Source organism: Lates calcarifer, linkage group LG21 (genome assembly GCF_001640805.2).
Source record: "Lates calcarifer isolate ASB-BC8 linkage group LG21, TLL_Latcal_v3, whole genome shotgun sequence".
Lineage (NCBI taxonomy): Eukaryota > Metazoa > Chordata > Actinopteri > Centropomidae > Lates > Lates calcarifer.
Genome location: NC_066853.1, coordinates 8,118,233 through 8,135,271, shown reverse-complemented (window position 1 = coordinate 8,135,271; position 17,039 = coordinate 8,118,233). Strand labels below are relative to the sequence as shown.

Here is a 17,039-nt window from a genome sequence, read left to right as displayed (position 1 = left end):
AGCTGTATTGTTACTGTGTTTCAAAGCAGCAGAAAAACCTCAGAGGCATTTTCTGATCATAATTATCATTGGCTCTGGAAATAAATGTTAGGATAAGATTATGATCGTAGTTAAAAGAAACCCAAGTTGCCTGGTGATAAGACACATGATGCAGGCAGCAGTCTGCAGACACCGACGCTGGTAGAATGAGCTGTTGATGAGATGTTGATGGGATGCAAACCACAATTTGCACCAACAACACGGTTTCCCCACAAGTCAAAGACAACAGTCATAATTTGCATAACCCAAACAGTCATAAACATATAGGTAATTTAAGATGTTTCAGCAAATAGCTTGTGGGGTTTCTTCTTCTTGTGGTGAGGACAGTCTCCAAAATCTGCCTGTTTTTGATGGAAATCAGCAAAATAGCTTTAGTCTAAGTGTTATTCCAAAAATTTGGAATTAGGTTCATTATTCCGGCTGCTTTCAGAGTGAGTCCATGCTGTACTGTACCTGTAGTAAAATGTTTTATGTGGGTGTGTACCCTGCTGTCGTTCACATTTGACAATAGGAAAGTGAAACATGGGGAGGGTTGAGGGAGGCAGTAAGACCCAGAGGAGGAGCAGAGAGAGAGAGAGAAAGAGAGAGAGAGAGAGAGAGGGAGAGGTGGGAGGAGAGAGGAGGAGGGACTGTGTTCACTCTCAGCTCTATGTGTTGCAGCTCGTGGTGGTAGCGCGCCAGTGTGTGTCTCAGCCTGCCGGCGCGAGTGTGTGCATCGGTGCGTCGCTGTGTGTGTGAATGTGTGTGTGACTCCAGCGCTCTCTCTGCGTACGACAGGTGGAGATGACATGACTGCGCTCGAGAGGAAGAAAGGGAAGGACCTGTAAGGACTTCACACACTCACTGACACACAGACATGCGCACGCACACACGCACACACACGGATACACACTCACCTTTTCCCCTACATTCCCTCACACATGCACACACACCTTTAAATTCCTGCACTCCTCAGTTCAGGGAAAAGATAAGTTGTTGAGTCTGCGTGTGAGTGTGTGTGTGTGTATGAAAATGCTCTTTTTTCCAGCAGCTTGTCACCCAGACTTTAACAGCTGACTCTGTGTGAGCACAGCAGACAACTCAAACACACAAACACACACAGGTCCTGACTGTTGTTTTTGATGCCTGCAGACGCGGTCAGCAAGTGTTTCTGCGTCCTGAGGAGAGTTCAGCTCCAGCTCTGACTACCAGACAGTCCACCACGTTGTCGGAACAACTCCAGGTAGGATTTACTTCTTCTCTTCTCTTCTCTTATCCATGATGTCTGAAAAACAGGATGCTATATGCCTCACACCCTCTGCCCTCTCCTCTCCTTTCTCTCTTCCTTCCTCTTTTCATTTTTTTTGTTATCCACTCTGTAACAACTGAAGGACCAGTCACCTCAAAGTACTCTAGTTGCCTGGTTTTCCCCTCAGTCTTGAAATCCCTTTTAAGGGAGGAATTTTCCTTTAAAAGTGTCCTGCGTTGTTCTGTCAGTCCCTTATTCTCCTTCTTACACACACACACACACACACACACACACACTTCTGTCCTCTTCTGTGCCTGTTATTCCCTCGCCTTTCTTGTTTTTGAGAACGATGAACTTTTGTCTGGAGGAGGTAAGTTTCTGCTCCTGTTGCTGCAGCTTTCTGTCGATTGAGTCGGGGAGATATTTAGTACTTGCCCGAGGGGGGTTCTCTCTGTGTGTATGTGTGTGTGTTACAGCCTCTGTGTGAGTGTGTGTGTGTGGGCTCAGATAAAAGTCAGAAAGATAAAACATAAAACAGCCATAAGCATGAAAGGGAGGAAATTAAAGACAGTGATAGTTTTGTGTGAAAGGCAGATGAGTGCTTGCGCACAACTGTCTCTATTTGCGTGTGTTACATGCTTGTTTGTGTGTGTATGCGAGTGTGTTTTTCACTTGAATTGATGCTGTTTGTTCTGGTGGTCCCCAGAACAGTAAGCCTCATTTAGGTTTTGTTTGTTTGTTTGTATGATTTTTGACACATAAGCAGAAATCAAAAATTCAAAATTGCTGTGTTCTTGTATCCTCACACGTGCCATCAAGCAGCTGCTTGTGTGTGTGTTTGCATACGGTGTGAGTGCAAGAATGTGTTTGTGCATGCGTTTGCGTTTTTTATTGCAGAGGGATTTAATGTTGTTGGCAGCAAAATAGAAAAAAATGTTTGATTGGCTGCCAGTGTCGACATGTTCTGCTCAGATCCAATTACCTAGATAGATACACACTCCCTGAAATGCAGGCACATGTGCACACACACACACACACACACACACACACACACACATAAGATACACAACCCCCACATGCACACATATTTTGCCATTCATGTATGGAAAGAGATAAACAGCCATGTAAACATATTCTCTAAAATACACACTCATTACTTTTATACATAGACATACATACATACTACAGTGTAGTGTGAGTGTGTGTGTTTGGGTGTATTTATCAACTTCTTTAAACTTTTTACATTTTAAAACACATTGTCCTATAATTACACTTTCTTGTGAGTTGTGACTAATTGCGATGACGCATTTGTTTTATTTATTCAGCCTTTATTTATATCACAGCGTCCGCTGTTTGTATGCATGTGTGTTTCTCCACATGTTTGTGGGTGTGTATCTGTAGTTACAGTGTTAATGCACTTGTGAGTCAGCCCTCCGCATACGCATTTCCTCAGTCAGGTTACGTTGCTGAAAGTCTTGTCCAACTGGATTCCTCACAGCCGTTGCCCGTGTGTGTTTGTAAATGCTATGTTGCCAGTGAGTCTTTGCTGAAGCGTCACTGGTACTGTAACGCTGTGTGTTGATTAGGCTGCGGGTGAGCGTGCAGTGTGTGCAGCGCCACCTGCAGGAGCTACCTGAATTACACCACTGTATTACATTTGTTTTGGTCTCTGAGGTGCGTCTGGAGGGATACTTTCTTTGAAAAATACATTTTCATGAGAGGTTTTGTCACTCTTTTGGTGATGTCATGGCTCTCATCCTCTGATGTGACACAAGATTTTTATGAATGCAAGCCTCTCAATGTCCATTAATGCATCCCTCCACGCTGTCATGCCCTGTGCTTCCGTGCATTCATATTTTTTTTTTTACAGTATAGGAGTAAAAGTGATGTATATGTGTGTCTGTGTGTGTGTTCATTCATGCATGCGTGTGAGTCAATGAGGCAGTAAAAGCAGCAGGTTAATCCCTTCTCAGTCTCCAGCAGAACAGATGTGCGGATTAATTTGTCAGTGAATCGGGGCTGATGCTTATGTGTTTGTGAGGTAGAGAGTTCTACAAACAATTTACAATATAAGGGTTTGCATGGATCCTATGCATCTATTTCATAAACTCTGCATATCTGGGTGTCTCTGTCAGTGCAAATGTGTTTTTTTTTGGTAACTCAATCTGAATGCTGACTGATGCATTATATGTGGCTGTGCAGTTAGTGTGAGTCAAGTGTGTGCACCTGTTTAAAAAATCAGAAGCAACACAGGTGGGGACGGGCGTGTGTTTATTCGCCTGTCCTGATCCCCCCTTCTTTCAGCTCCTTGACGATTATCTGCACCTGTCATCCTCGTCATGTTGTCGTTTAGTTGCACAGATGTCTCTGCATTTTCTTCTTCTTCATTTAGCAAAGAAGATGTGTTAAAAGCAATGGAAACTGAACTGAATATGACACTTAACACACACAAATGCAAGGTCCACACCAGTGTGTATGTGTGTGACCAGGAACTCCTTACAGTCGTGCCCCAGATAGATTGACCTTAATGGCATGAAAGCGTTGCTGCTGGACGGTGTAGGTTTAGCCTACTAAAGTTTGCACTTCACAGTTTCATAATTCTGCGTTTTGGGACAGAAATGAGGCTCTGTGCTCTGACCTCACTGCTGGAGGGAAATGAAAAGAGAATTTTCTTGTGGGAATTAAAACAAGTGGTATATTGTAATGACCACTGCATTAGTTGTGCGTACATTAGATGCCCTCATGCGCCTGCCTGTCCTTATGATGTAATTGGTTTTCAGATCTGACTGTAAAGATATGATGCCAGAACACTGTTTCACTTGATGGTCTGCATACAGTCATAACACTGTAAGTGATAGGTGTTATTTCTCGCTGTCATAATATTTTTCTTTACTTCTTTTTCTTGAGATTGCATGTTCTTTTCTACTTATTGATGAAGTCTGATAGAGAATATGCAAGTAGGTGTTCATTGTGTTGCTCAAGGGCAAATCAAGAAGACATGCAGCCAAGCTATCGATTTGGCTGACGGACTCTTTTGAGGTGTCAAAAATGCATTTTATCTATTTTATACTCAGCCAGTCAACTCACATGCTTAATAAGAATTTAGTCATTAAGAAAGAATGTTAATAGATTCGTTTGGCTCAAGGCAAAGCTTGATTTAAAGCCACCAAAAGCAATAACAGGAAGAGATCAATTCATCAAAAACATCTACAATAGCCAGAGTCCATTACCACAAACCAGTGGAGCTCTGACCAGTATCCCACATTTTCAGTTTGAAGGGAGAAATGAGGAAATTCAACTATTTTTCCCTCAAGAACTGACACGGACATTTCAGCTTTGTGTGAAACTTTGGGTGTGTGTTTCTTCTTGTCTACTCTGCTTTTATCCTTAATGCGAGTACCAGCGGTCTGATATGCAGCAGTAAGCAGCAAATACAGAGCTTGATATTCAGCACATTTAGTCAAGCACTCAGGCACTCACAACAGTGGAGCCCATTGTAGGTGAGCAATCGACGCATAAGATTGAAACAAATTATCTCCAATGGCAGCAGAGGACTGGTAACCTATGTAGGTAGTCTACTACTGTACTGTGTGAAGTGGCGGAGGAGCCACTACAGGGAAAATGGATTGTAACTCATTTCACACCACCAGATAATCGATGTATGAGATGACCCTCAAAAACCCTGCAGGAGCAGTGTTCTCTGTGACGATTCAAGTGAACCCCAACAAAGTAGTAATACAAAGTTGAGTGCCTGTGCTTTTCATATACAGTGGATGAGAGTGCAGCACAGCATGTCACATCCTATGTATGCTTCAAAGTCACACTTAAAATCTGTTAATGTAATGGTGTAAAGTCCTTAAACTTGGGGCAAAGAATTTATGTTTTGACTATAAATACACAGCTATGGAATTCAGTGAACTACATCTCTATGAAGACCGTAAAAACTCAGTTTTCCTTGCTTAACCTGTTGCAGTATTGTGGTCACACAGAGCTCAGAATGCTGTCGGTCGTTCAGTTAATTCCCACCAAGAGTGCGCTTCTCCTCCTCTCGGTTTTATCGCATCGATCACTGATGACTTGAATTAAACTACTGGGAGCAGAATCCATAACATTCTACAATTCCCAACGCCACTCTTCGATTACAGACGTTGAGGGACTCGGTGATAACAGGTAAGGCGTGACATGCATGAGTAGTGGCTGCAGCAGTGGAGAGTGCTGCAGCCACTGTAGTTGACAGTTTAAATCGATAACCCCGTTGGTGATGGCAGTAGGCGAGCTCGGTTGGTGCGTCAGCTGATCCAGAGCACAACACTAGTTGAGCAATGTGTATGTGAACTAGCCCGGAGGCTTTGTGTCATTTTCTGTATCTGATGGAAATGTACAATAATATGTCCAGACATTTGCAGTTTATGCTGCAGTATAAACACACTGACTATGTCATATGCCAGGCATTATCAGTACAAATAATTAATTCATGTTTCTTTGTCTGTCTTTGTGCATTTGATTAATTCATATCTGTTGATTCACCTAGGTTGGTTATGTTAAGTCAGTAAAAACACACAAACACCATTTTCTAAATCTGAGAAAGAGCTCACACACATCTGTGTATTTTTCTCTTTTAAATACAGGGGTTGCTCATTTGATGCTGCTTTTGATCATGTTGAGCACAGACCAGCCATTAAAATACCACCCACCTGTGCTACGCATGACAAAAACAAACCCTCCTCTATGCAGCAAACTACTGCAGATTAAGGCTCTGACAGAGCAGACAGGAAACATGATGCATCAATAATAATCTGTTGAATAAAAGATTACAAAAGTCAGTATATTAGGCCTTATGTGCAGCTTCAGTTTACTGGATCTGTAAAACAGGTTTAGTTTTGCAGTGAACTTCATCCCACTGTAAAACAAGATTGAATTGCTTTAATTGGCTCTGTGCAAGTTTCAGTTTCAAGTTCACAACATCATTTCATCAGTCAGGTGTTTTCAATATGGAAAGATCAAAACCTGACTCCCACTATGTTTTGTCCTCAAAAAGTTATTTAAATGAAACCATCTGAGAAGTTCAGACTCAGACCCTTTTTTATATGGGGTCACTAAGCCAAATGTTTAAGTAGAGATTAGCGAGAAATGGAAATCCTTGAGTAAAGTACAAGTTCCTCAAAATTGTACGTAGGCATAGTGCTTAAATAAATAAGTAAATTAGTTGCTTTCTTCATATCAGTATTCCTGTGCTGTCTGCTAAAACCAGCAAAGGAAATGAAGCTAATAAAATAATGTTTAAAAATGTATGATCTTGTGATCTGAATGGACTTAAAAGAACATTTAAATTGAATTTTAATTACCAAAGTAAGTACTGTTAAAGCAGCAATTTAATGATAAAAAGTTTATTGTAACAAAATATTGTAGATCTTTTCTGCCGCTTTTTATTTTTGCAACAATAAAACAAAAATTCTTTTTACTTAATATTTCAAGTCAGTGTGGAGTTAAGGGAAACATTTCCCTGTTATTCAGTGATGCTTGTTTGGAACCTTTCTAATATCGAAAAACACTGATTCTTTGTACCCCCTCAAAAAATGTCATTTCACATCAGGCTGAAATATGGTTCTTTTATTTGTTTGATCTTTTCTCCTGCTGTGGTGGCATTTCTCCTGTTGCAGGGCTCACCATGGCTGAATGATGCAAATCCAGACACAGGGAAGAGGGTGTTTTACATTATAGGGGCACAGCAGTGTGGCATTATGTGCTGTAGGATTCAAAGCAAGGAGTGAGAAGAAATTTACACAAGCAGAGACCACTGGGTTTAGCCTGCCAGGGCACTTTGAATCACGTATTCTGATAAATGACCACCAACACAAGGGCACCTTCACTTCACAACAACCCTGTGAGAGTGCTGAATATATATGTGTGTATGTGTGTGTGTGGCTGTGTCAGAGTTAGTGTTTTTTCTTTGATAAATGGACTGTATTATTCAGTGCTGCTGAATTTTATCTGAAGTGGATCCCTGCAGGGTATTGAGCAAGCCCTTTTTCACCCTCCTTGTGTGTGTGTGTTTGCATGCACATCCTTACACAGTGCACTACCCCATACACACTTATCTGCAGGTAAACATACAGTATGATTGTATGTTTGCCGGTGTGCCAGCCCCCCTGCTGACTTGCTAAACTCCAGATAATACGAGTAGGCATTTGAGTGCTCTCCACGCATTCAGACAGACAGCTAATAATCAAGACACATTCACAGTCAGTTGGCCGAGTTAATATAATTAAAAACAAGGGAGCACAGGAGCTCACAGACACTGCAGATTCACACTGAAAGTCAGAACATAGTGTTGCAGTGGGTTATCCTTGTCAATCAGCGTTATGCTCGCTTTTTGCAGTGTACATACTTTTTACTGTAATACAGTGGAATACAACGGTGGTTCGCTGCCCAGCTCCTCCTGTTGAGGAGTCACTGAACCCCAATTTCTCCTGATGAATAAATCATATTTTGTGGTAACAGAAAATGTCAGTTCTTTTTTCTAGGGCTGTACACAACTCAAGAATTTGGTCAGTCAAGTCGGATTTGGCTGTTCGCAACAAAGATTTGAGGATTTGCTCTTTTTATACAGACACAAAGTTGGCACTTTGGTCATAGCTCAGTTAATAAATCCCACTGCACTGAGGAGTGTCTCTCCTGCCGGGCTGCTGACAGCGTTGTCAGATGGTTTTAACTCATCTAACACCAGGAGTTTCCACTTTAGCTGCTCCTGCGACAGGCATGCAGCAGAACTTACCTGACACTGGAGCTGAGAGTATCAGAGTGGTCGACAGAAACGTGTCACTCTGTCCTGCCTCATGCTGTCTTGGTGTTGCTCTGCCCTTTCCCATCACGTCTCTACCTCCATCAAAGTTAGTGTTGTGATTCAGTTGTTGAAAGACAAGTTGTAAAGTTTACAGGCTGCCACACTGTTGCATGTGCATTGCTTTGCGTGTGAACTGTGAGGCAGCTAGGAAAAAAGTGTAAAAAATTGTTGAATCATAATTTGTGAGTTGAATCAGGGTCTTTCCTACGGATGCATTAAATCATCTTTTAGGACTTTTAGGACACAGATACACAGTAAAGCACGATTCTCAGTAATTTGGGAGAAATATGGCAACATTTTCAGAACCTTTTTTTTTTTGTTGTTGTTTTCTACTTTGACAATTGCAAGCGAAGATTAGTGAAAGTCCAGTGTTATGTTGTCCATTATCACTAAGCTGAAAGATTTACTGGCATGTTATAAGTGAAGGACAAATGATCATTCTCTTTGTGTTGTACAGCCTGCTTTACAGTAATGTTTGTCACAAGCTAATTCATCAGTGGCCTTGCCAGAATAATGATGAAAAGATTGAAATCATCGAGGTGGTTTAGTCGGGTTAGAAGGCACATTCACGGCTTCGAGCTAAACAGAAGAAAGAAACAACTGATGAGTCATCGTTCACCTCGCGTAGGCAGAAAGAGTTTATAGAAGTTCTTCTTCTGCAACTATTTCTTAAAGTCACCCCGATCTTTTCTGAGCATCAAACATACCTCTGTGGGCTTGAGAAGTACCTTTAAGAAGTTGTTTTTTAGTCGGTCTTAGAGGTCAAATTGAATTGAATTTCAAAGGTGAAAATGTTCAATGTGACGGATGACTGATGACTCATGATATCAGGCATACACACCAATCAGCCACAACCTGTGAGTAACTGGTTGCTGTATCGATATATAAATGTATAGACACAAGTTTTATCAGTCTCTTATTTGTTGCACTATTCCCTATGTGATTAAAATCAGGATCAGCCTTAAAAGTGAGCATTTTTCGTCCTCACAAATGTTATATTTCCTGCTGAAAAAGAATACTGATCATCTTTGTAACTGTAATATTAGGTGCAGTTAAAAAAGACTTTTATTTGTTTTTAAAAATGCTAGGAAACTGGAGAGAAAAATGCAAATAAGTTGCTGGTAATGAGCTCTATCATTAGGGAACCCTATAGGGAGTTTCGGTTGAGATATTGAGCATTTATGAATCATCATTATTTTTGACTCACTAACCAAGAGATTTAGCATTGCATAACTGCAGCTTAAACGTTTGTCATCTCAGGAGCAAAGGCAAACTGATGCATTGTGGGATATAGTACATAGTGTGCACACCATGGACTCTCTTTTTTTTGTGGTAATGTTATTCCAATAAAATGTAAAGAGAGTTCACCAGGTTGCATAGTACACATAAACATATATCTCACTGTCTCTTTGTCATTCCCACTGCCTGCGCTGCAGAGAAACAACCTTTTTTTACTTGGCTTAAAAAAAAAAAAGTTGGATCATTTCTTCGCTGTTTTCTAAGCCAATGTATAAAATCTATCTAAAACTTAAGGTGGGTGGCCTGCCCACGCTCCTTTTACAAAAAGAGTAGATGGTTTTCTCTTCATCTGGCATCGCCGCAGTAGCTCACCGCCAGGGAAGAGTTAGATAAGGACGTGAGTGTAGAGGCAGCAGAGAGAGAGGCAGCATGAGTAATAGCAACATAAGGGGAGGATGGATGGATGGATAGATAGATAGATAGATAGATAGATAGATAGATAGATAGATTCTGGAAAAAAATACAAAGATGGCAGCAAAAAAGATGACTGTACTCTCATGTAACCCTAATGAAAAAGGTGCACTTTTCTATTTGCTTTTCATTTCCCTCTTAATATCTTTCTGTGTTTTTTTGGGGGGGGAGTTGTTTGTGTGTTTTAGTGCCATTCTTTTTCTGTCCCATTCAATTTGCGGTCCCTCCATTGTGGTAATAGAGCATTACTGAATGGAAACTTGAATAGAGGGGAGAATAAAAGGCAGAGAAGAAAGAAAAGAGCCGAGGAAGTGGGTGAAAGAACAGCGAGGAAAGAAGTGTCAGTATGTGATTTCCCCAAAGGATTGAACTAAAAGAGAAGGGCGTGTCCCTTTCTCTCTTTCTTTCTCACTCGGTTTGTGTCCGCCTGTGCAAGTGACATGTGTGTGCTTGTGTATGTGTGTGCTCGTGTGGGCAGCTTCACCTCCACAATGTACTCTTGCACTGTGCTACTCTGCAGTATTGACCCTTGTGTATTTCTGACATGCACCAGTTTTCCCATTGGACTGAAATTTCAATAACCAGCCACTCCAATACAAGTCTGTGTGTGTCAGTGTGAGGGTATCTGTGTATTGAGGTGCATGTGTGTCAAAAAGCATGTGCATATATGTGCATGTGTAGGTGTGTTTTTATCACTTTATGTTTGTCTTTTTATATATTGGTTGACTGGCTTCCATATTGATCCAATTCGCACCAATAATGGAGGTCGATCGATCTCCTTCCATTTCAACATGTACACACACACTACCGCACACCCACCTATACAGTCATGCACTCAAACTTACACTTAAAATTTTCCATAGGCACAGAGGTCAGCATCCCTCAGGCTTATGTACCTTTTACTCTAAAAGCTCAGCTGTATCAAGAGGGATACATCGAGACATGTGAGTGGCTTTTAGATATCCCTGTGGAGAAACTGACAGTTAACTGAGAGCGAAATATGAGCTTCTATATCTCTATGGACAGTCAATGTAAAAATGAGCCATATTCTGCACACAAAACTCTCCAAACAGCTGATGTCCAGCTATCTCATCTATAAAACTGTCTGCAGGTTCCAATAAAAGTTTATGTGCGTGCACTTGAACTTGATCCTGTCATGTTAATTCACACAATTAACCATAAATGCTTAATGCAAAGCACCTCATGAAAATTTATATGCACATAAATGTGTGTTCATGCAGGAAAACCTCATTTGTGATATAATGAAACTGTGGTTTTATCACATTACCGCGATTGCTTAATTCTGGCCCGGGACCTTAGTCATATGTCATTCTTCCCTCTCCCTACTCTATTGAAGCCAAAATGCCCAAAAAATAAAATCAAAAAATGTATTTGTTGTATGGAGTCTGTGCTAATTATTCAGCACCTCCAGCATCCATGCTTTCAAACTTGTCCTGCTGGGAAAGTTTCTCTGTGATGCTAACAGAGTGTTCTCATCCTTGAACCCTTTTCTCTTATAAAAGCGCATAATTAAAAATTCCTCCATTAAAGCAGAATGTAAATCCCACATTTGCGTAGCTTGTTAATCAGACTCGCTCTGTCTCGTGTCATGCTGTTGAATCCATCAGGATGATTTTTAGTTTGTCTTCTCGAGCTCTTCTAATATTCAGTGACAGCGGTCTCAGGTCTGTTTTTGCAGTGAAGACACTGGGAGATGCTTTCAATCGGTCTTTACTCCTAACAACCTTCTGATCTAAGTGACCTTCTGGTCTAACTATAAATTAATTTGATGAAACCTGATAGCCTTGCAATACTAAAGCTACAAATTAGCCACAAAACATTTAAGACTTCACCATTTCACTCCTCTCTAACTCTTTGCAGATGACTCATCATTTTCTCCAACACTCATATTGCTGAGTGATAATTTGTTTGATATGGTGGGTGGGTATGTCGGTCACAATCATCAGGCTGAATGTCAGGAAGGAAAAGGAGACCTGCCTCTGTGCTACAGCTCAGCACACTCTCTTGACAGTTTGTCAGGGTTTTAATGGGACGTATAGCAGCCTGCCGCCGAGTGCATCGAGGCATCGCCATCGGCATTTGAGCTGCATGATGGTGCCTCTAAAGATGAGCTCATGTAGCACCGGCACCATTATATAGTGTTTTGATAAGGAGTCAGTGCCTGAGGGTGTATCTCCTATCACCTGCAGCGTTGATGCAGAGGTTATGATGGCTGTGAAAGCTGTAGCTGTGATAACACTGAAGATTTGTTTGGTTGAACAATTTATGAAATTGAAGCACTGTGTTTCTCTGATAAGTGCAGTATATTGTGAGGTCTCACAGCTTGAGGCTGAGGCCGGCTTTGCTGCTCTCACTCAGAGTAAATGTACCATTCAAGCTGTCAAATAAATTCTTTGACATCACAAAAATAATTTGGAATTTTGATATTTACAGTTTTAACATATTTGATCAAATTGCCCTATGTAGTTCACCTGCAGTCAAAGACCATTTATTGTGTCACTTTAATCACATCATCGACTGTGGAGCTGTTAGCTGTGAAAACAAACATGAGTTGAATTAGTCATGTTAGGTACATTATGTGATATACTCCTTTGTCTTCTTTTTACCCGCTCTACTGAGGCGCACTTTGTCCACAACTTGAGTTGTGTGTTTTTGTGAGGATTCATCTTTTGTTTGGGTTCATTTTTGAAAAATCAATTTTAAATTGCATTTCTGCTAACATTAGAAAAGAGTCTGAATTGGCTTTCTGAAACTCGCAGAAACCCTGAGCAGTATTTATCTGAGGGGAAAACAAGCTTTTCATGAAAGTTTTTACTGAAACATTTTATAGTTTGTTAAGCCAAAAAAAAATGTTTAGTTAAGGTGACTTATTCATAGGAAGTAGACTTTAACCTTGAAGTATATACAGTGAATTACAATTACAAACACTTCCTGGGCAAGCCATTTTACAATGAATGCTAATTAGCACCTTTTGTCAGCTATAAAGCGGCCTTGCAATCAGCACTTTGATATCTCAGTTTTCAAAGCAACAGGAGACAACTAACACACAGCGCCGCAGAGCCAAATCATCTGGGCACAGATTGCAAGCGTATCAGTCAGAACAAATGAAAAATGATTTGATAAGTCCAGACCAGTATCCTGAAAAAAACATAACAGCAAACACAAACTGCATTAACAAAGAGAAATAGAGGCCACCAGTAGAAACTAATAGAGAGTGACTGTTGAATGCCAAGATTAACTTCAGAAAGATTCTTTTCCAGAGTTAATGTTATTTTGTCGACCCTGCTGTCGGCCCTACATTTAGCCCTGATTCAGACATGAACGCATTTGATCCTGACAGACACTGAAGTTTTTCCATGTCTCTGCTCTATGCTCTCCCATGATGCAACTTGGCAGCTCATCGACCAAAAAAAACGTTAACTAGTGGCATCTCCATATTAGACTGTCTTATTTGATTCTCTCCGTCACAGCTTTGCTTCGCTGCCTCTCATTGTCTTTCTCTCTCACGCTGTCTATGCTTTATCTTACTGTGCTTTTTTCTGCCTCCTTTATAGTGAGCAAGACATACCACACACACATTTCTTTGACAGCTAGATACTCTTGAACTTCTCATAATTGCAATCTGCCCTCTGAGACTTGCCACGTTGTGTTTCAGGGGCTAGGCTGGTATCCACGTCGAAGTATGTAACTGCTGAAGCTCTCGACAGGCGTGTAGAACAGTGTGTGTGTCTAATGTGTCATTCAGCACTGAACGCAGCCAAAATGTCAGAGTGATGTTGACGCTCTGTCCGTCTCTTCACTTTGTGTCCTCTCTTTCATGTTAGGCTACTTGTGGGCCACATTTTATCAGAGCGCCAGCTCTTAACTCAAAATGTTTACCGGCTCAAAAGACATTACAAAATGTATTCACCTTCATTTCATCAATATTACAGGTACTTTCAGCATTAGTGTTTATTAAAATTTAAATAAAACCGTAGCCAAACTGACAAACCCATTCAGTTGACAACATGTAAAAAATAATCACAGGCGTTGCTGTGGGGGAGACTGAATGACATAAAACCTAGCTAATGTGTTCCAGCCTTTGCTAATCCTGTTTGACCCTGTAGAGAAAAACAGAAGAAGGATTTTTTTTTTCCTTTCCACTCATGCCATTTTACATCCACAATTTAATTTAACTAAATGCTTCCTGAGGGCTGTGATATCAAATGAAAAATAAATGACAGAATTAAATCCAGTAAGAGGACTGATGGGCTGCTAACAAAGGAACATACACAGAACTGTTAAAGCTAAATGAACAAACATCACATAAAATCATCATCATGTCAGTCAGTTACTCATGATCAAAATAAACAAACCTCCACATCAGCTTTACCACAACTTCTTTGATTCTTCTAATGGACGCAACCCGTGCCAGTACATGACATGTGGGTGCGTTAATGCTGGTGAACATAATAATGTCAGTTTCTGCATGCAGCTCTTTTTACACCTGCGCCACAGGTGAGTAGTATGAAGGAACATGCTGCACAGTACACCATGCCTGACCATGATATAATATGAATATATGTGACATTTTTGTACAAGCATTGTATAATTCTCAACATTGTTGAGCTAAATCTCTTTTGTCTGTTAAATCTTTAAAATAATAATTAAGGTAATCAACCTTAATTAGTTTCTATCCTATCTAATTAGCATTACATTACTATTTTTGGCTGTAGCTTTGATGTTAAAGGCCCCATATAGAGAGCGTATAGTCAACAATCAGGTGCTGAACTCCAACACTGCAGGGGGAAAATACAATTAAATCACCAGCATACAAAACATGATTAATTATAAGATCGCACAGCCTGTTACAGTAATTTTACTGCCCAGACAAGTCATCCATGAACAAATTAAACAAGAGTAGAGATAACGTTCCATCTTTCCTAACCCTGCATGGTCTGATAGGTATATCAAAACACATCAGCAGTGAGTGCACTGTAAAATATTTGAGCCTGGTTCAATTTTAAAACCCTGCTTGACTCAACTCAACTTTAGGCAACAAGTTCATTCAACTTATATAATACTAAGATACTTATAAGAAAAATCAGTTACACTGACAAAGGTCACAATCAGAATTGCTTTTGTTTACATTTTCTCCGTTGGAAGAGTCTGTCCTTGATCTGAAATAATCATAATTGATTCCACCTTTTTATAGTGTAGATATTCAGGTGCTTAGGTTTGGTTTCCATAATTGAGTCAGTCATAATCCTCAGAGGCATCTAAGAAACACATAACCATTGTGTGCCTACAATAACTGACAGTGATTTCTTTAAAAGCAAAGATGCACATAGTGTCTGAGCCATGCTTGCACAGTTCAGTTCAGTTTCATTTCAACTGTTTTATCGTTTACAAGAGAAATTAATGGCACAAAGATCATTGAGAGTATCAAGCACAATGGACTGAAAAGCCAGTAAATCAAATGGAAAGATATGGAGTATGCTTTTGACATGCATATTTAAGATGCTGGGCAGTAATGAGATTGTTTTTACATGCCAACAGCCAAAATTTCTGCTATTCACACAATTAAATAAGTTTGACTGTTGATCATAATTCTGACCTTTTTTCAAAATTAATTACAGCCATTATGTTAGCATTTTCCTGGCAATAGAATCAGCCAATAGAGGACTGAATGGCAAATGTATTAAAGTCATTTGTAGAATGTCAATACGTGGAATTTTGCCCCACAAAATCAATTCTAAATCAATACCACAGTATTTGCTGAGGCCGTTGAAGATTGAGTTTAAAGTTCATGTAATGTCCGCTGACTGTGAGTGCAAAAACCAGATAAGAAATGAGATGAAAATTCAATTCTGAGCATGTCAGCAGGTTAAAAAAAAAGAGTACATACTTGGTGCACTGAAAATGAAACAATGGAGCCTTTGAAAGTGAACAGTGGTGTATTATCCTCTTCCAGTGACTTCATGATGCAGCCAACTCAGTGCTGTGTCCTTGCTACTGAGTACGAGTCATCGTTTTCAGTGTGACTACCTGTGGTTTGTCATAAATTTGTATGTACGTTACCCTGTATCAAACATATGTGTGATTTATAAAACTTGATTGTGTCATCAAATGTACAGTGCCACAATAGTTTCTGTTGCACCTGCATGATTTGAAATATCTTGCAGCTGTTACACAAATCCAATTTCATTTATCTTTGTGTTTTGAATGTTCACAATGTTCAACATCACTTAATTTAAATTGTAAATGTATTGCTCCAGTTGCCTCTAGTTTTGGGTAAAAAAAAACACCATGGCACTGTAAAAATTTGGTCCAAACCAAAATATTAGGTGTGAAAGGAGCCACAGAATATGATCCAGACCAAAGGACCAAAATGTGGTCCAACAGGCGTGTCATACAGAGATCTTTAGCGCACTCATAAAATTGCAGTGTGAAACCAAAACTTACTGGATCAAATGTAAACAGTGAAACAAAAACATGAAACTTTCAGGTGTGAAAACATCCTTTGACTAACTCCAAAAAATTGTAATGAGCCAACACGATGTCAGCTGACAGTACATCACTGTTTTTGCTAGTCTACTGCTCTGCTTACTACTTTGTTGATTGACACAATAAAGAGTGAGTCAACTTGTCCCCAGTTCACAAAAGCTTTTACAGTATTTACCGCCCACTGTGGGAAATCTCTTTATTTCTGTGTTGTGCCAAAAATTCCTCTCCTGTGCCTTCACTTTGATCTCATACCAGAAAATAACATGTCAGTTTCTGTAGATTATTTTTTGCTGTTGCTGGTCTTGCAAACAAAAAGACTTGTGAGGGGTTGCAAAGAATTCAAGTCAGTAATTGAAATTCATTCAAAAGACCTCGTAAAAAAAAGAGGCATACAGTAATAAGTGATTTTATTAACCGTACATATTAAATGATTCTGCAGAGCATATACACCAGTCTACCTATTGTGTGCTGTTTCATTAGTGTTTAATATCCAAGGAATTCTATGGATTTTGTCTGATGAAGTGCTGTAATTAACTTTTCCTGGCATAACCACTTTATCTCATACTTTATTCTTCTTCTACTGATTTCCTTCATTTCTCTGAAGCACATTTTCCCTCACTCACCTGTACCACAACCTTTTTTTGCACTTTTAACTCCAGAGCTTTTCTCTTTCTCTACATGCAGACAGAGAGCACAGTGACAAAATTGTGA

General features: G+C 40.0%; 1 protein-coding gene across 1 annotated transcript in view; it reads left to right on the top strand.

Annotated features, from left to right (window-relative positions):
* The window catches only part of LOC108886601 (cGMP-dependent 3',5'-cyclic phosphodiesterase), a 144,871-nt gene that overhangs the window by 43,162 nt on the left and 84,670 nt on the right, over window positions 1-17,039 (top strand). The window contains 1 exon segment of the mRNA XM_018681559.2: window positions 1,171-1,261. Within this exon segment, the coding sequence (XP_018537075.2) occupies window positions 1,171-1,261 (91 nt within the window).